The sequence below is a fragment of the Vidua macroura genome, chromosome 4, assembly GCF_024509145.1.
Source record: "Vidua macroura isolate BioBank_ID:100142 chromosome 4, ASM2450914v1, whole genome shotgun sequence".
Classification (NCBI taxonomy): Eukaryota; Metazoa; Chordata; class Aves; order Passeriformes; family Viduidae; genus Vidua; species Vidua macroura.
The window spans coordinates 38,120,876-38,142,325 of NC_071574.1; the positions used below are offsets into that span (position 1 = coordinate 38,120,876).

Here is a 21,450-nt window from a genome sequence, read left to right on the forward strand (position 1 = left end):
TTTTTAAAGCATTTTTTAATGATACATTTTGCTTGCTCAGTCAAACACTATGATACTTTCTCTTTGAAGCATAATTATATTTAGTGAGTATACCTGCCATCTGCATGTACTCTGATGCAACTGCCTCCTATTAACCTTTGTTTAGTCACATTAATTATACACATGACATAGGTTATCAGTAGGATTGTCTGCTCAGGTTGGCTGTAGAGTTTTGCTGGATATATAATATTGTCCTAATTTCCTTGACATTTGCAGCAAATAATGATCTCTCCATTTTAGTCAAGAAAATTTCTGCTGTCAGATTCAGCTGTTGCCCTCATATTGAAAGGCTGCTTCATAATGTTACCATCTGTCCATTGTAATAAAAGATAGATCTGGCTTTTATACTCACCCTGCAAGTGTCTATAAATAGCATACCATACAACAAACAGTTCTGACACACTGACTGATAGATAATTACCTCCCTTTCCCCTAGGTGCTGCTTTGTTCCAGTAAAAGAAGAAAAAATCTCAAAAAAAATGTTAATAAAATTATGGTTGTTGTGTTTCTGATCTATGATATATTTCAAATAATCCAGTATGTTCGTTCTATATGCACAATTATATTATTTTTGAAATATTTTACTTATTGGCCCTAAAATTGTAAATCTAGATCTTTCAGATGAATACTTAATCTGTCTTGCTCCTGTCATTCATTTTCACCAACTTCAGATTGCTGGAAGCTTTCAAAGAATTATTTATTTTTGTTCTTTGCATCGTTAGGAGAATTTCTCTGCTACAGCTCTCCTTCAAAGTCCTCTCAACTTAAAGGAAAGAGCAATTCCCAAATACTTTATATCACAAGGAAAATGAGAATATAATGCATCAGACAGAATAGTTGATTTCTCCTTTTGTGAGTGTGTTCATGCCTTGAAATGGCATAGCTGCTTTATACTTTCCATCCTCTTTTAAGTATCAAGATATCAAGGTAGATGATAAATAAAATACATGATATGTTAGAATAATTTTATTTCAAATAAAGTCCCATCAATCACTTCTTTAAGTTATTCTTATGTTTCCTTTATGCTCTCCATATTATTTATCTCCTGCATGTGTGAACACAGAAAGACTTATGGTGAAACCCTATATGCAGAAATTTTGTATAAACTGTCACCGAGTTTAATGGTAACTTCAGATTTACACAAAACTCTTGATTTTCAGTTCAAATAGGTATGAAAGAACATCTTCCTCTTAAAATCATGTATCTTTCACAGACTCTATTGATAAAATAGAAGATTGATTTTGAAAATTTGTTCTTGTACCACTACAAGGGGTTTTCCTACCTCCTGTATAGCTGTTGTAATCCCTGCAAAAGTAGGTAAAGGATAATACGCTAGGCAAACTTACAGCTTTCCAGCTGCATTATACATGTTTGCACGTCCATTGGAAAATTTTTGAGATCCATCGGACAGGAAAGTGTTAAAGTCAATCTGAAAGAACACAAAAAACCATTAAAACATACCCCCCAAAAAAGCCATAGAACTGTGCAGGAAGAATGCATTAATTCAATGGAAGCAATTAGAAATAGAATACATGTTTCAGTAGGAAGCTCTCAAGAAAGGTCTCTATTAGCTGAACCCTCTAACTCAGCCTAGTATAACAACATGGAAAAAAAATTACAGACTTTTAGAAGACTAAATTTTTCACTAGGGTTGCCTAATTAATGAGAAGTCGAAAGGAATGCAGCAACACTGTGCCTTTTTGTGCTACAGCAGAATTATTGGACTGTTCCAGTATTTCAAATCCTTGGCATAAAACTTACCCAAATTTGCAAGAATTTCATAGCATATGTCAGCTGTCATAGTGGAAAAATGGTTTTATGTGTTACTGTCCTAAAATAAGGTGCTTAAAATGTCAACACAAAGATTTAAAGAAACATTTTATTATATTGATGGTAAACTGAAATATGGCAGCAATTTTGAACTGTAGCTGTGCATCAGTGTTAATCCAAATACTTTCTGTGAAATTCTCTGCAAATTATAATAGGCAAAAGAGGTATTTTTAAATTTTAAATTAAAAAAAATATTTTATTATTTATTAGAATAATTTGTAAATTATTTACAATAATTTATCTTTCGAGTAGAACTCTGAGGAATCAGAAAGAAGAATTTATAAGAGATAAAGGCATATGTTTTCCCTCCCTGGCCATGCCTAGGTATCCATTAATGATTCAGGGCCATGACTCTACCTTCATTAATCAGTTCAGTTGATAGAATGTCCTACAAACACCTGAGGAGCTTCAGTTCAATTGCTTACACATAAGGCTCTTCTAGCATGGCAGTGCTCTAATCCCCCTCTCTTGTGCCCACTCCCCTGTTTTTGGCACTGGGGGTAAAGTGAGGTGGGTGGTAGCTGGCAAGTATGTATATTTATTTTCCCTATTTTTTACCATTTTTTTGTTGTTGTTGTTAGTGATCAAACCTCCTTGATTCATTGTTGCTATAATTTCTGTTTAGCCAGACAGTGACAGAGCTGCATCAGGAGAGTCTGAGGAGGGAAGTCAGACCCATCCCCAATTCCCATGCTGTTAAAAATAGTTCCAAAGGCAAATTCTGGCTAGTAGGCTGGTAACACAGCAAGTTATTTCAGAGGCACCTGGACTTTGTGCTTCAGTAAACATCTTAGTATTTTATATTAAGTACTCCTTGAATCAGGAACTGTTACTTTCCATTATTTTCTTGTCTGAATTGATTCAATGCAATAAACTTTCTGGCTTCATAAGAAACAGAGGAACTATCTGGTATCTTCTTTCAGCACAGTTGATCTTTGCCTTTATAATTTAATATAATAATATTTCTCACCCTTGGGGCTTTTCACCCCATTTCATGTGGCCATGAACTTGGTCTGAATTGTATTGAAGTTGCAATCCAACTTGTTTCAGCTGAATGGTGGGGCCTATACTATGTGCTGTGTGTATTTGGAAGGAGCTGGGCTAGGTGGGGAGTTATTTGATTAGAGTGGAACAACAGCCAGTGCATCTTGAGGTGACTCAGACAGTCTGCAGATAATTGATTTAGATCTATTTCTACTTGAATCCATAGAAGGAATCCTTTTAACCTGCTTTGAATCTGTTTTAAGTGACAGAATACATGTTGTGACACTGAAAACTGATTATGTTCCCAGAGTGGCAGACTAACCTCCTTTTGGATATGAAATTCTCCTAAGAATTTTAACCCAATCCTTTCTCCTTGTGTAAGCTTGGAAAAGTGCTGCCTAATGGCACTGGAAGGAGATTCTTGCCACTGACACATCCATGCAAGTCATAAGGTTTTCTTTCTCTCCAGTATACAAAGTTTTTACGGATTCCCCATGTCTCTTCAAAGAGTCTAATTACACATTAATTCAGTGTCATAAAAGCATGCAAAGCAAAACACTGAGTGGACAATAGTATATTTATTTTGAAAAGAGTAACATTTTGCACAAATGAGTCACTGCTTCAATAACAAATCTAGTGGAGCATTAACATACTTATATCTAATGTGTTTCTCATTAGATTGGGCTTTTGAAGACAGTGGTAAAATGCCTACTGATGTTTGTATTAAAAGGAAAGTGGTGGGAAGAAAAGTGGGACAATTAGATTTTGTCAATACTTATGATTACTGCTTTCAGCTTAAAACCTTTTCAAAAATTTACTTTCCAGTTTTCTCTCCATCCTCAGAGATGAGTAAAAGACTAATCTTTAAATGTCATACTTCCTCAAACAGGCCATGTTTTCAGGTTGAAGTGCAACTGCAATATCCAGAAAGGGGGAAGAGAAGTAACGTTGGACTGTCATGACATTGGAGGCCACAGACTGTGAAACTCATACATAGGCCAACTCAGATTATAATACTACAGGATTGTTTGTTCTGTGCAGTATCCTAGTTCCTCTAGGCTCAGTACCTGTACTTTAAAATGGGAAAGATACTTTTCTTATTACTTTTACTATGTGCATGCCTAATGAGTGATCGTTTTCTATTTTAATATAAACAATGAATGTTGACAAAATTCTGCATTCAAAACTTACACATAATAGTTCTGCATGACTAGCAACTGAATATATGTTTTAGAAAATCCTAATTATACTTTTGACCTTCTATCTGAAAAAAGCCCATTAGATTAGAGACTCACCTGATGGAATAAAGTACATTTCCATTTTTGAAAATCCGCAACAATTTATTATCTGTTGTAACTTCATGAAAGTTGGCACCTTTTTCATTAGCAAAGAATAAATCAGGTTTCCAAATGGAATCCAGCATGGATGGATCTAAATCTAAAGAATCATCTGGATATTCACTGTATGCGAGGCGTGGATCATTCCAATTCTGACGGAGAAAAATGTTCACTCGGTAATCCTGAATGAAACAGAAAACAAGCAAAGCTTTATTAAGCATAGGGATTTAGCTTTTATTTCATTTCTTAGCCATGTAATCCCCCGTCCATCTGTGGATGACAAAAGAATTACTTAGCTGAATGCCAGAATGATACCTATTTATATTAGTAGGGACACAATGGATAAGAATAAAGATGCATTTCAGGGAAATCGAAAAAAATCCAAAGATAAGGAAATCCAACCTCCATGTACAGTTCATATAATTCCATATAACTCTACCCTATCTATCTACCTACTCTATCACAAATTTGTCTTGAATTTGAAATGAGAAGCATAAAAAGAGTTTTATGGTATCACCTTTTTCTGCTCAAACCCTGGCAGAGGTATTCCTACTTCCCTCTCTCTCTGTCAGTGAGAATCTCTCCCACCGTAAGGGAAGTTAAATTAATTTTTTTTTCCTCTCTCTCTAATCCTTATTTGTTTTAGACCTACCATATAAGCTTTCCGTGCCTCAGTTCCCTATTGAACATTGTGTGAGCAATAACTTGCCATACAGCAGTCTGAGGAGGGCACATGCTCCTCCTCTCTTCAAATAGGGTAGAGACACTATAAGTCTTTATGATAAATTAGATTAGCCACAAGTGCGGTCACCTGAATTTCTACAGAAAGTCCTGTCTTAATCAAGAGGGCTTTTATAGTAAAGATGAGTGAGTGCTTCAGACTTCTGGAAGTCATTTTGAAGCTGCACATACATTCTGTCAGAAATGTATTTATGGCTCCAATTTCTTACAACTTTACCACTCTGAAAAGACTTGGTTTTACATGAAGGTGAATAATAGCTTCTCATTGCATTACGTTTAGAACTGAGACTGAACATAAGGGCATAGGAACTATACTTTTATTGGTCATAATAAGATTTTCCTCATTATTTGAACTGCATTAATGAAAAAGATCAAAATAAAATAGAGAAAAAGATAGGTTAGCTGCAGGGAGAAAATGGCAACTGGATGTCAGACCTTACATGACACTTCTAAATATAGCAGAAGTAAAATAAATCACTTTTTTATGGTTGAAAACGATTATGAAAATTAATTTTAACAAGGAAATTTTTTGAGTTAGGATAGGAAATTAAGTATACAGGGCTGAGAAATAAAATTTAGCCAAAAACTATGGATTCTAGTTTTCATAGGTTAGAATAACTAGTTAAAACCCCGTTGGTATAGAAATTGTTGGTTAAAAATCCAGCATTTTATTGATATTTCTCTTAGGAAATTTGGAGCATGCAGCCATGTAGTGGGAAGAATCATGCCAACAGAGATAATAAAGGACAACAGGAACCTCAATATGCAGCATTTATTAATGAGAAACAGTTTTTCATATCTTCAGCATCCTGCTGTTTTGGTCAATTTAATTACTCAACTTGACTGAGTAAGTAAGGGTTGCCAAATATGCTAAAAACATGCTTACCAAGTACTGCCAATACTTGCCAATACTTGCAAATCATGTAGAGAAAGTCCCAGTAAAGAATTTTATGTTCACATAACTTAAAAATTTTTTAGCACAAAGAAAGTAAGTAGAAAACTACCCCTGAAAAATTAAATTAATTCAGATTACTGTTTCCAGCAGAGGAAAAAGGCTCTCTGACAAAATGGAAGCATGCAACATTAAATGCATTGGAATTGTTAATCAACTGCTTTATTTAAAGAAATAAGCTCTTAATTAATTTGTTACACACACACAAATACACCCCAACCTCTTTCAGGAAAGGACTGAAAGACATTTTCTTTTTCATCATGGGTTGGGACAGCCTCAAAAGTCATAAAAAGCTCTTACGAAAACCTGTTGGTATATTTTATAATTAGTACTGTGATGTGATAAAACCAGAGCCAGGTATTTGTACTTTACAGATGTAGAAACAAACCTGTATTTTCTGTGTATTTTCAAAATAAGACAAAATTAGACAAGCTATGCCTCAGTGCTCACAGAACTATATTTTTGGTGTCTTCTAGTAAGAGGGAATAACCCCTTAAATATTCTAATTTCTTCGCATGACATCCCAAATACCATGTAGGACCAGTTTCCATTCCAGATTGCTGTATAAAATCAAAAGGACAGGAGGAAGAAGGATGTGGGAGCAATGATAACTCCAACTGCCTTTCCCAGCATGGGTGATCCTTGCACTGAAGGAAACAGCTCTAAACCTGGGGCACTGGGGTGGGAGCACTGCAGCTCTCAGGACTTTGTATTTCAGCCCAACCCAAGCTTTATATTTTACATTATATAACCTGAGGTATGTCTATTTACTTTACTTTTCTCAGTAGACTATGAAGAGTTTATGGACAGGATTAGTTATAGAGTAAAGGTCTTTTCACATGTGTGAGACAGAAAAAGGAAAATGGAGAATAACAAATGATAGAATCCTTTCAGGATTATATTAAGTTATTCTGTATGTCAATATGAGTAAAGTTTATTGGTTTAAATTGTTTCCAGCTTTTAAGATTAAAAAAGTCCTGGTTAAGCTTTACTCACTGAAGAAACTGGAGATATTTTTCATTGTTATCTCCCTTGAAAACTCTGCCTTAAATTGGCACTCATTATTCACTTTAAAAAAAAAAATCCTAATCTATCAAAAGGAAAGAGATATATCTGACTGCTATTTTATGAAGGACAAGTATTCATCATCTCAGTTTATAAATACACATTATGAGCACAAGGCCTAACTGCTTTAAACAAGTAGGGTTGTTTGATGCAAACACAGGCACCAGAATCAAACTGCCTGAATTGATTTGTTATCCTATGAGAGGCTCTGTATTCTCATGTGCTATTTGCCTGAAAGGATGCCTCCTAATTCAAATAACTGTGACAGAAAAGTTCCTTGAGGGGAGGGAGAAATCATTATTTCAGTTGTGGTGACTTCCACAGCCTCATCTGTAACCTCAAGGCTGCCATTGTCTGAACAGCTTCTGTACCCTGGTTCTACAGAACGAGAGAGACATGGGTCAGCACTGGTTTCACCATACTTCAAAACCTTAGCACAAGGTGAACCTTCTTAGAGGGTCAGGATGTTGTTCACCTGCTTAATAAGGCTCAATAAAATAAAAATTGGAGGTCAGGTAATTGGTCTTTGCTGTCCATGCCAAGGCTCAGGCCACTATGGATCTCGGTACTAACGTTTTGATTAGTAATTTCCAGCACAGTAAAATCTGAAACACTTACAAGATATTTTTATTTCTACTTCGTTATACTTGTACAGATAGAGCTATATTACCACAACATACAGAATGTAGCTTTATGGAGATTTTTGCACAAGTCCTCAAGAAACTAATTTCCTAATTCTCACTATTTCTTTAATGCATTTTTCATATGCACTTCATGTGGAATCCTTCTAGATCTGAGAGATTCCAAAATATGCCCCTCATTTGAACACTGGATATCACCCATTCTCATAATTTTTGTATGGTGTTATTTGAACCAAGTCTTCAGAATTTCGTGCACAAATTACAGAACTCTCTCTGTTGCCATGCCAAATATTATGATATTTTTACCTAATATATACTTCTAAGTGAAATCTAGACTTATCTTTTGCATAATGTGGTCACATGATTCTTCCTTCACTTGTTTTAACTCACTGTAAAATTTTAACATGGAAATCTTACAGACTTTGGAAGAATACTGTTAAGAGTAAACTTAAGACACTATAACAAATATTGTTCTTGTGGAAAATTTTTTCTTCATGTGTAACTATGACGCTTGTAATGAAAGCTCATTTTCACTACCTTACAAGAAAAGCTTCTATGTTGCAGAACACATTGATAGTTTTAATTTTTACTGCTGAGATATTCCAAAGTAACTGTCTTGGTGTCTGAAAAACATGCAACTTAACATGCTTTTTATTGCTGCCTTGACTGGTATAATTAGACAGGATGACCTGAGGCATAATAGTACTTTGTAATAATAACATCTTTCCATTTTAAATTTATTCACTGTTCTTAAGCACTGTGGCTGCACATTAGGTAATTAATTACTTTGTCCAAATTGATGGAATTTTCTAGTTTTCCTTCACATAGCTGAAAATTTCAGACTGGACCAAACGTTTTTCAGCTAACAATTTCAATATGCCTTTGACAATTTAACCACTCAAATTGTCAAGTCATTTTCCATGCAGGTTACCAATGCCATTGCAAAATCAAAGTAGGAGAAGAACTGTGAAATTCTCACTCACATTTGAGAAATGCAAATACAGTTTTTGTATTCTGAAGGATTGCCTTGTATTTCCCTCATGCTTAATCGTTGGTGTTCCATCATTACTGAGATGACTAAGGATGGTGCATCCTTATCTGTACAAAAGGATATTTAAAAGAAAGTGCAGGGAAGGGTGATACAGGCTTGTACAGGGCAGTCAGTTCTGTGAAAGTATACATGAAAAGCTGTATTTCTTTAAATTGATAATGCAAAGGACTTATGATTTAATTTATTACTTGGTTGCTTTCTGTAAGTATATCAAAGGGGAGGGAGAAAACAATTAAATCTAAAGACAAGAATATCCTTCCTTAACTTTCAATAAATTAAGACTTTCAATTCTGAAATGGTTCATCTATTATCTTATGCTAACAGATGCTGGTGATATTTTCATTGGTCTTATTTATTATAGTAAAAAAGGGGATTATTTATTTTATATTACATCTTTGCACTATTATTGGAGTACTGTTTAAAGTTCCTGTGTTCCCAGCTTAAGAAGGGAACTGTTTGAGCAAGTCCAGAGGAGCGCCACAAAGTTAATAAGAGGACAGGAAAACCTCTGCTACAAAGATAGGGTGAGAAAGTTGGAGTTGTTCAGCCTGGAGAAGAGAAGGTTGAATGGAGAACTTTTTTACTGTGAGAATGGCAAGGCACTGGAACAGGGAGGTTCTGGATGTTGCAATCCTGGCAGCATGCAAGGACAGGCTGGATAAAGGCTTTCAGCAATCTGGTCTAGTGGGGGATGTCCCTGCTCCTGATCTTTAAGGTCCATTCCAATCTCTTAACATTGTATGATTCCAGGGCTGAACTGGAGTAAGGATAGTGCATATATCTAAGCTGTTTGGCATTTCAATTAATGAGTGAAAACCAATTGCAACAAGCTTCATGCTCCACCATTAACTGTAACTCATTAATCTGTCAAAGATTTACCATAGCAGCTAAAGAGAAATTAACTGTGATTTAAATCAATTGCTTAGTATTTAGCTTTAATTGACACATTCAATCTGTGTCAGAGTACCAATATTTGACTAATGCCAAACATCCCAGAGAACATGCTTTCCTGTACTGAAGACCTGTAGGGCATTCATTACAAGAAGCAATGCAGATACACTGTTAATTATGATAAAGAGTTTGTCTATGGCACAGAGAATTCTTCTCGGTGATCTGTTGCTGGATATTTCCATAGGTGGGATCTCTCTTTCCAGAACTGATTTTGGCAGTGGGTAAAACTAAGGATGTCTTTGTTGTTCTGACTCTGGAGTTACAGAACCCATAGAAAGGCTGAGAGCAACTGCAGTACTGTACCACTTCTTTAGTACAAAGCAACTTTGTGAATTTTCTAGAACCACATGATTCCTCCCTCAGACACCAATGTCTTCATGGATGTGCCTTAGGAAAATGACTTCTTGCAATTTTTGTTTCTAATCTTCCTGTGATTCTTCTGTATAAGGAAAAGGATTCAGTTCCACATGCAAACACATGGAAAACTTTCCTGTCTGGTCCTGCCTGAAGTGATTAGGATGTCTAGATTTCAGCCCTTGAAGGCTGAGGATGAGCAATAAGGCCTGTTCAGTTCCTGGAAAAAAGCTCTAATCCTAGTCTATATTGAAAATTGTGGGTGCTCCTGCTCCCTCCATTAAGTAGGACAGCCCATATTGATGGGAGGTTTAGGTGAGAACTAACTTGCCTCTGATCTCAGGAAGATTTAAAAATTACTTGAGCTTTTCAGACTAAAAGACTGTTGATGGATTTGAATGACCATCTCCTCTGAGCAGTAGATGTTAAGGTGTGTATTAATGTTTTTGATATTTCTAGAGGTTTGGAGTTTTTTGTTAATTTTTGGGGTTTTAGTTTGGTTTTGTTTGCTTTCTCATACATTTCAGAACTAGTAGATATCCCAATGGGATATCTATCCCATTCAATCCTGTGAATGGTTTGGTTAAAATTTTATTTCAATTTTACCTAATTCCTTTCAGAGTTTGACTCCAATAGCTATCCATCAATATTCATATTGAAGTCAATAGAACTAGAAGTCACTTGGCAAAGAGCTGGCTAAAACTAGTACTTCAAAACTGCTATCTGCAATGTCAGACCTCTCAGACTTCCTTACAAACTAAAAATTTAGAGTTCAGCAAAGAAATTTACATACCACTTCTGCACCTAGTGCTCTACCTAGGTGTGCCACCTGCTTTCATACCCTTGGATTCTGAAGTGATATGGCTTCTGTTAGCATTCTGGCTGGCACAGATGAACACTTCTTGTTTTATTTTCTTCTGGGATAAGTAATACCTCATTTGCCACCACTATAAATGATGGAGGATGAGAACCTACTACAACAACTACAGTCTTTGCCTTAGAGAAAGTATTGGGTCATTTACAGGATGCTTATTAGACAGAGCTATTAGACTTTATCATTCAACCCACAGCTAAAAAAAGAATATAGTCAGTAGTTTCTGAGAGAGCTCCTTCATTTTTGCCTTACTTACTCCCCTGTTTTTTTACAAAACATTCAAAATCAGTTGAATTCAACAATGTGCTACAATATCTACTTACTTTCCATACTTTTTAGGGCTAAAACATTGCAAATGGATGGGTTTAGTTTATTTTAGCACTGATTTATTTTGTTGAGTTTATTACCAGTAGCAATACTAGATTTTAGTTTCTGTGCTCATATATAATCATCAGAAGTCAAAGGTAGTTAATATCTTGGATGTTTAATCTTAAAAAGATTAATTATAGTACTGACATACTGTATAATAATGTTTGTCATAGCTCCTACTGCATGTCCTAGAATAGTTATTAATTAAAGATTGAATATACTACTCCCATATTTAATGGAAGCTGTGTGTTCCCAAGTCCTAATGCATTACACTAAAATCACATTTTGAAACTTGTTCAGTGTAATTGCTTTTTTAAGCTTTAGCTCAGGGGCTTTTAAAATGTTTGCACTTTCAAGCAGTAGTATAAAGGCTTAGATGATAAAGGACATGACAATTACATGAACAAACAACATACACTAAGCCTCTGTCTTCATTTGGTCCTTGCCGTGTTCTCATTTGACAAAAGATTCTGGGGTTTTTTTCTGCAAGAAAATGATGTGCCCCTGAAGAAGTTTTTGCTGTAACAACAGAAGGTACTTCTCGCTAAGTGAAAAGTTAAGTTTTTCTGAGATTTTTCATTTGTTCACATGAATTTTTGGTGCTATATATTCCATTTTGTTATTAATGAATATTTTGTTACTCCTTTGAATATGACTGGTTTCAATGAGTGACTGAATGGGCTAATTTTATAATTCTTTACTGAAAACATGTATTTGAAATCACCCTCTGTTTCATCTCCTCAGAAAAATATAACTGAATTAGATCAAATACAATTTTGTTATTTCCATATTAAATTTCTCTGATGCCTTCCTTGTGTTGGTAGACAGGTGTGATATTGTCTAGAATAGGGTAAATAAGGTAAAATAAAAGGTATAGCTAAACTAGGTCAAACCCAGAAGCAGGGCCTGGCAACTCCTACAGTCTAAACACCTGCTTAAGTGGGCTATGAGACAGAATGTATTTCTAACTTAAACAAACTTGATCAGATATGAGTTGACCTTAAATTTATTGATATGCATGAAATGCACCAAGAGGTCACTTAGGAAAATCATGTTGATTTAGTGGTTTTACAATGATACCATGGCAACACATAAAATTTTATGTGTATTTGAACTGTACTAGTACTGAGAAGAAAGGGAATGATTTGTTTGTCTACCCAAAGACATCATCTAGTGGCATTCGAAAAGCCCTAAGATATTTTGCTTTTTGGCTGCTGGTTCAAAAAGATGCACATGTCCTGCAATCCTGTGATATATCTACCTTCCCAGATAACTCAGGGAATCTTAGGGATTATTAAGGCCACACTAAATGCACTTGGGAAGCTAAATAAAACTTCAACAGACACAAACTCCATTCAGTATCGATTCGCTAACCTCTTCCTTTCATGAAGAAACTAACTTTGTGAACAAGTACATGTAGATCTAGATGAGTAGTACGGGAGGAAGAAGAAGTGTAAATTTTATGGCCTTCCACTAGGTCCATGATGAAAGGGGTAGAAGTAAAGGTAATTTATGGAAAAGTGAATCTTTATTTTAAAAGATCTCAGATACTGTAATTTGTAATACTATAGTAATACCAGAACAGTAGTCACAGGCACACATCTAAAACATTTTCCCTACCTTTTGGTAAGCTGGGAAATAGTCTTGTTACCTTGTAAGGTCTAGTATAAATATTTAGGAATTGAAGTAAAACTCTCCAAAATTAATGAAATAATTAACCAGTATAAAATATCAATATATGGAATGAAAACTGTGGTTATATTTGTATTTAGTATATATTTTATATACATAGATGATATACATTAACAAGACATGCAAATTATGTATTTAATATAGTCAGTTTTCTGAAACTGTAAAGCAGCCACATTCACAAAAGTAAGGAAAAATATATTGCAAACAAGAGACTTAATAATGGCTGACTAGAAACATCAAATTTTCAGGGTATTCTATCCCTTCAGTCCTACCAGGAGTTAAGTAGCTAAACCCTCATTCAATTTAAATCTTTTAAAAGAAGATAGAGGAACTAAAAAGAAGATTGTGAGAGATCCGGCGTATTGTAGCTTACAATGTTTGTAGATGGAAATCAGACTAGAAATCTTCTTTAACTAATCCTGTTATGCCAATAAATTAGCTTGCATATGTTCCTATACATTTACCTTTTGAAAATCCATTAACTGAAAAAGAAACCAAGTGACTGAAAGATCAGGAAAAGACTGATTATTTTTTAAAGCAAGGGAATAAATTCAGATTCTCCAAGAGTGCTTTTGAAGATTATTGTTTTATCATCAAAAACAGGTAAATAAGAAATAATGAATACCCACTTTTTCTCAGTTATGTATATTCAATACATTTGTTTTTAATTCACCTTCAATATCTTCATGGTTGTAATAAAGTTTTAGGTTAACATCTATTTACACTGCCTCGGTCTCCAGTGAGAAATGCCTTGAGGAGGTGGCTGTCCCTTTTTTTTAATGGGAAAGAAAGATATGGGATTAAATTTGCTCCTAGGCAAAATTAAATTTTAAGCCTAGAGGCTTGCAGGTTGGGATCTTTCCAAACTCTGAAGAAGGCTGCAGCTTGTTTGAACTGAGGTAAAGTTAATTTACTTCACAGTGGCTGTTACAGGGCTATGTTTTGATTTGTGCTGAGCACAAGGTTGATAATATAGAGGTTCTTCTATTATTGCTGAGCAACTCTTTAACAGAGACAAATAATTTTTTTTTTTTGCTTTTCTAACTACTATGCTGGTGAAGAGACTGGGGGTGTCCGGGAAATTGGGAAGAGACAGAGCTGGCACAGCTAAAACCCACTGACCAAGGCAATATACCAATTGACCATATGGCATCATACTCAGTATATATTGGGAGGGAGAAAGGGGTAGAGGGGCAAGAAGGAGGAGGGGTATATTTGGAGTGATGATGTTTGTCTTGCCAAGTAACTGTTACCTGTGATGGAGCCCTGCTTTCCTGGGAATGGCTGAACACCTGTCTGCCCATGGGAAGCAGTGAATTCATTCCTTGTTTTGCTTTGCTTGTGTGCGCAGCTTTTGCTTGCCCTATTAAACTGTCTTTATCTGAGCCCACGAGTCCTCTGACTTTTACCCTTCCGATTAATTCTCTCCCTGATCCCACTTGTGGAGGAATAAGAGAGAGGATATGTGGTACTCGTTTGCTGGCAGGGGTTAAATCATGACGAGGGATTTTTGTTGGCTTTGCAGTGCTTTTTGGCTCTGGATGAAATTGTTGAGAATTTCAAAGCCTCTGCAAGCTGGAGCACTAGAGGCATAGGAGCAGAGAAGCCTTTGAGATGGGATTACCTGCAATTTGGGGAGAGGGAGGAAACTGTCAATCTGTAGATCTCTGTCTAGAGACACCTGTCTGATGAATCTGAACAGCAGAGTAGCACTTCCTGGGTAAGATGCTTAATTAGATAAAGGGTCAAATGGAAGTGCTTAGGAAAGAGAGAAGACAGAACCCAATTTCTGTGCTGAAGGATGTGGCTGCTGCTACTAAGGCCTGCTTAGTATATCTGAGATTCTGAAGTCATAAGGGTTATTTTGTGCAAAAAGAAATCAAACTATCTGAGAGATGATGAGGGTTTTTTTATTTTTTAAATTGGTATTAAGATCTAAAAGGATTTGGGGAGTGGGGAGGAAGAGGTCTAACACTACTGATATAATGGCAGTAATGACATAGGGAGTGGCATGTCAGTAGAAAATGCATATCATACCATACCTTGCTGTGATCAACTGACTTAAAGAAAATTAAAGCCTGATTCACAGACTCATAATGCTTCTTGTTCTGCTAGCTTTTAAGGGCCATAATTGCTAGCGTTCTATGTATTGTCTATGGAAAAAAAAGAATCTGGTATGTAAAAACCAGATTCTTACAAGCACTTTTGATGAATTGTATAATTTTACTGTTTAATTTTAAAGTATTATAAAATGGTTTCAACTTTTTTTTTAATACACGATTTGCAATATATTTTTGCACTATGGGCATGATGTCTGAACACACAGCTCTTTCATGTTGAGTGATTACTTTGGCTACTGTAATTAAAAATTCACATCCAGCGTATGTACACCCATAGTGTAGGAAGTACCAAGTATTTGGAACAGAATGAAGACATGGTGGGAGAACAGAGTTTTTAACTGATGCTAAAATACTGTTGTGAAACTTATTAAAATCAGGAATTTCATGGTCATGTAGAGTGTTTGTACTGAGAACTTTTCCAGGGCATATTTACTGGACTCAAGAACATAAATTAGTAACAAAGGTGACAATCCAAAAATCCTTTGTTTTCTTAATTCAGGTTCATTCAACAATTATTCTAAAGTCCACTGTAGCTTTTGTTACTGTAAACAGAGTTAGTAAATTTCAAGTTCATGCAAAACTGAGGGAGACAGGCTATAGTCATACAGTGATAGATGGGAATTAATGGACTCAACTCCTATTAGTGTTAACAGGAGTTAAGGACAAAATCCACATATATCATGATGAGATTAATTTCCATTGCTTAAATACATATCATGAAGCAGCTACACTAAAGATATTTTTAAAACTATTACTTTGACCTAATCCTTTGATTTAACTATTTTTATAATGTTTTTACACTGATATCTGCATTATAATTTTAGGAATCATCACGAGTGTTGCATAATCATAAACCCAAGGGTGTACATCTTTCATGATTGCAACAAAATAAGAAACTTCATAAAGAGCACACCTCATATGATGGGAACAGAGCTATATAGTGATGCCACAATCTTATTTTCACAGATACTAAGTTTTCCTACAATAGTGACTGAGTAGAACTCAGCTTGCAAATTAGATATTTTTGCAGTTTTTTTCTGGATAATCTGCTGCAATTGCTATACCAGGATGTAGATTTTTAGGAACAGCCTACCTGATGACAGCCTTCAAACAGATTGAAAAGACTAATATAATAATGTAAGTAAGAAGATACTGGAAGGGATGGGAGTAAAGCAACATGATTTCATAATGCAGTGCTGTACAAGTAATGGTTTCCCCTTCAAGTGAAAAAGGGCAATCAGAGGAAGAGGAATCAATGCCAACAAATACAGATAAGAGGAAATAAGAGGTGTGAACTGATCTAATCTTTGCTAGAAGATTAGATCACTTTAGGTAAACAAAGGATATAAAAATCTAACTAAAGGCTAAGTCTCCCTCAGAATGAGAACATAAAGATTCTGGAAGAACTTTGATAAGTTTGTAAAGAAACCATTTGGGTTTTAGGAAGCATTAGAACACGTGATGAGTAGTATTTAAAGCAGCACTGTATGCAGTAGCAAGGGCTTGAGCTGATGATGTAGGAGGTCACTTCAGGTCTTCTGTGGGGAAGTAGAATGTTTTGTGTCTATAAACTGAGCTGTTCAACTTTCTGTATTATAAAGTGTTTTGCAAATTCTTTAAGAATGCTTGTTAAAATGCACCAGAAAGAAGGTTACATTTGTATGTCTGGATGAGCTGATTATAACACCTGTAACTGGTAAATATTTATCTATTTTAGATAAACCAGAACAATTCTAGCTTAGAGTAGTAAGGCAACTGTAGGTCTGGATTCAGCCTTTTCTTCAAATGAGATAAAAATATTTGAAGCTAGGTTTCCATTAATGTGAACAATAATTAAAAAACATCTCACCCAGCACACAAGCAGCAAGGCTACTTCTGCGATCATTTCCCTAGACCTACGAAACAATCTCTGACTAATGGGTTTTGTTTTCAGAATTTGTTTGTACCTGAAGTTGATATAGATAGTTGTATACTTGATTTGAAACTTCCAGGACCAGGAAGTCAGAAGATACTGTATGCATTTGGTAGTAGTATAAAGAGATTTTCTGGATATATCAGCAAATCAAATACTTGCCTCTCATGTTTCTATGCACAGCTTCAAATTGAACTCATTCTTAACCAGCACCTCTGAAAACACGTCCTCATCACCTGTTAGTGATATGCAATACAAAACATCACCCTAGATCTGCTGTTGCAATGCAATGCCATGTCACACCTTGCAACTTGGTGAGACATTTGGAACATGGCTGTGCTACCTTTGCCTTGTATTTTCTTGTCCCTCTCCACTTCATTATGCTGTTGTAAAGCCAGCCAGTGTTTTACATTATATCTTCCACCACAATTTCCAGGGAATTCCAAGATTCCCATCTAAAAATTTAACCCAAACTTAAAGTTCCAGAGCAGAAGTGTACATAAAAATGCTTTCCATTTCTGCTTGGAAAACCAATGGGTATAGGAATTCCTTTTTAAATTTGAAAAAAAAAAAAAAAAAAAGGCTATTTTTTTGCTAATTTGTATCTTGTATATGTACTGACGTGTTTTTCCAAGCAACTTTGGCTGCATCCTATAGAGTTTCCTTATAATATGGAATAGATCCTTTATCTCACGAGGGTGATATGATCCCTCTGCTTAGAATGCAGGTTCAGCAACAGGATTTCCCTGGATTACTCCTGACATGTAACAAACTGGGCAGCTGTAGACCCATAGAATTTGTAAAACCTCTGTCTACTCCTGACTCTGTAACCCAGGATCAGGGTGGCAGAGGCCAGTGTATGAAAAATAAAGGATGTTATATAATCTGATATCCAAACTTGCATAAGAACCATCATTTTTTCTGTGCCTTGATAGAAGGAAGTTGATTGTCAGACAGGGACTTTTTTTTCTTTAGATTCAGAAACTGTAAAGTGGCCATTATGCAGAGGCCTCACTTTCACTCATCTGAGACACAAAGCATAGCTCACACTTCAGTATTAACACATTGCTATTTATACTGGACAGATTTTTCAGTGTATTTTCAGTAAAGAAAGGCATCTATTTCCTTGTATTTGAGACATCAGCCTAAATGATTCATTTGAGGAAAAATGCTTGATGAAACTCTTTAGCACTGAGGTTTGTAATGTGTACAAGGGAACACTTCTTCCAAGCAATCTACTGAAAGACAACCTAGAACAGGTACAATAGAACAAAATCAGAAATGCTTATTGAAGAAAAATGAAGCTAAAGCAATTAAAGAGCTGTGGCTCATGAAAGGACAGTAATTATGGTGGCTTAAAAATGGGTTGATATGGTTTAAAAGCACATTTTATTTGTAAATGCAAGATAATCTCATTAGTGGGGGGAGTACAGAAAGATCTATAATGTGCTTCCTATCAACATTAAATTATTTTCAGACTGAATCAAGAAATAGCCCTGAGCAAAAACATGGTAAGGCCAAATAAAATACATATGATTTTCAATTGTTAATTGAGATTAATTAAGAGTGTTATATTAAAATTAAATTAATAAATTCAGCATTAATTGTCTGCACTGTTGTTTTTTGCCATCACATCTCTCTGTGAATATCCCCTTCAATGCATTTTGAGCACATGCATTATGCTAAGCGTATTAACACACGCTGAGTAAAAATTGCTCTAAATCTGCATTAAGGTCAGTGTTGTACCTGACCTTTAAAACTCAGAAAACCTTGAGCAAGTTTATCAGTCACATTTCCTAGAATAAAAGCAGATATTTTGGTATGGCCTACTATGTACCCAATAGACTAATTGTTTTGTGTATTGAGTATTCTGTCTCTGAACATTTGCAGCTAAAAATGTTGGCACTGATATTATTCTGACCGTGTGAGACTGAATAATCTCTTCTCTTATTTTTTGGTAATTGTCAACCATATATATGACACTGCTCTTAATGATCACAAAATCTTTTAGCTTTAGGAGATACAGTGTGAATACAAGCTGAGTGCAGCTTAAGCTACAAAAACTCTCTAAGGAACTTTTCAGGGTATTGTGATAAAAGCTGAAATTTCAAGTTCTACTGCATCAGTAAGAAAAGTATTTGCTTTCCTGTAGGATATGGTTCCCATATTGCCAATATATATTTAATTTATGTGACCAAGCAATCCAACATATTTGTCAGATTTTTAATGGTATGTGTGCTAAGGTTTTTACTATTTATCTCAAATGAAAAACTTCACATGTTAATTTGTATTAAATACATTATGCTAATTGAAAATAAATTATAATATATAGTTATAATATATAATTAAATATAATATATAATTATATAATTAAATATGTTATGTATAATGAAAAGGAAGGAAGGAAGGAAGGAAGGAAGGAAGGAAGGAAGGAAGGAAGGAAGGAAGGAAGGAAGGAAGGAAGGAAGGAAGGAAGGAAGGAAGGAAGGAAGGAAGGAAGGAAGGAAGGAAGGAAGGAAGGAAGGAAGGAAGGAAGGAAGGAAGGAAGGAAGGAAGGAAGGAAGGAAGGAAGGAAGGAAGGAAGGAAGGAAGGAAGGAAGGAAGGAAGGAAGGAAGGAAGGAAGGAAGGAAGGAAGGAAGGAAGGAAGGAAGGAAGGAAGGAAGGGAGGGAGGGAGGGAGGGAGGGAAAAAGAGAAAGAGAAAATGAAATGAAAAGAAAAAAGAAAAGAGAAAAAAGAAAAAGAAAAGAAAAGAAAAGAAAAGAAAAGAAAAGAAAAGAAAAGAAAAGAAAAGAAAAGAAAAGAAAAGAAAAGAAAAGAAAAGAAAAGAAAAGAAAAGAAAAGAAAAGAAAAGAAAAGAAAAGAAAAGAAAAGAAAAGAAAAAAGAAAAGAGAAAAGAAAAAGAACAGTTTACAGAGTTGACCAGCTGCAAGTCCAATTATTCTACTTTTTCCTTTTGTCTGCCTCTCCTGAGCTGTTAGAGCAGGTGTAGATGAGTTAAAGAGAATGTGCTTGCCCGAGAGACACACACTGCCCTTCCCATTGCACACTGTCACACTCCTCGTCCTTACTGAGAGCTACTCAGCCCAACAATGTGAAGTTGGCACCGGGCTGCTTTGCAAGCGACGAGGGCTTTTTTAACCCCTTGTTTTTCTGCCTGTTTATTCTGTTATGCACAGCCGAGGCAGCAGAGGGAGCTCAAAGATTTTGGTCATCAGCAAGAGACTTTGGGAAGCCCGGGCAGAGACCCGGGAGCAATTGAGGCGACAGCGAAGGGCAGGGCTGGATGAATTGGGACTCCTTTAAAGCTGGTTTGCAACTTTACCCATATCCCATTATCAGCTGGTAGTTTTAAGTACAAGGTATCAGTGGCCAGTTTTTATTTTGCACTTGTTGCTTACTTAACCTGTTCTGTTTACAGTTTGGAAAAAGAGGTATTTATCAAGAATTTAAAAGTCCTTTTTGAGTCTCAAAATTCGTTCTAAGGAGTTAAGACATAGGTACCTGAATTTTAAGGAATACAGTAAATTCAAATGATAAAATAGTGAAAATTGAAGACATACTGAACTGGAATGAATTAACTATGGTTACAAATCCAGTTTGTGAAATTATGCAAGACTGTTTTCGTTGTCATTTAAAGGTAGAAAGATTTTCATGTGTTTTAGAAGTTCACCATCAGTATTAGGGAGAAAAGCTAATAAACCACACAACTGAAAGTCCTATCTAGACAAAAGCATTTGTCTGCAAAGAAAGACTTGAGTCTCTGAGAGGTCATCAGCAGCTAACAATAAGTAGAAGTTTGTTTTGAGCCATGTCAGTGAATAGATTATTACCAGAACACAAGCATCATGAAGGTCAAGATTGTGCTTAAATGTCCAGTTTTTCAATGCATGAAAATTAGAGAATTAAAAACCTTGTGGTTCTGACCAGGTTTGGTATTTTCTGTAACATATTACATTACCTAGAACTATTTGTTACAGACCAGGTTATTGTCTACCTTGACTGTTTCAATTTGCTTTCAAGGTAACACAAAGCCGAATTTAGTCTGATTATTAAATAGAAATTTTGTACTAACTTAACTAACTTGTACTGGAAGGAAATGTTTATAATTCTCTGGTTTTGGAGAGAAAATCCAATTGAGATGTGAACTTGGTCATTCTCTTCCCAAACTCAGGACAATTTTTGTGTGTTAACAACTCCAGTTTTGTATATCTCCTTTATATAACAATCAAGTGGCTAGGTCTTTGAACTTTACTGACCTTGTGGTCTGTCTCCTCTTTTGGACCAGATTCACTCATCCAGACATTAGGAAGTAGCTGTGGAACGCTATTCTAATCATGTGGGTATTGCTTAATCCTCTGATTGAACCTGAATAAACCTCTCTAGATGCCCTGTCAATCTGTTTGGGATTTGCAATCTGGAAAGGCCCCTAAATTCAAATTAAAGTAATTTTCTATCTGAAAAAAAAAAAAAAATCATCTACCTCTCTCAGTAACATCTACTACTACGTTCCAAGATAGGTAAAGAACAGGTAGTTGT

At 35.5% G+C, this 21,450-nt stretch overlaps 1 protein-coding gene across 4 annotated transcripts in view; it reads right to left on the bottom strand.

Annotated features, from left to right (window-relative positions):
* Window positions 1–21,450, bottom strand: part of GLRA3 (glycine receptor alpha 3) — an 81,669-nt gene that overhangs the window by 31,881 nt on the left and 28,338 nt on the right. For all 4 annotated transcript variants that reach the window (XM_053975777.1, XM_053975778.1, XM_053975780.1 and 1 more), the window contains 2 exons: window positions 4,149–4,372; window positions 1,386–1,468 (listed from right to left, as the gene is read on the bottom strand). In XM_053975777.1, the coding sequence (XP_053831752.1) occupies window positions 1,386–1,468; window positions 4,149–4,372 (307 nt within the window). The remainder of the gene's footprint in view (window positions 1–1,385; window positions 1,469–4,148; window positions 4,373–21,450) is intronic.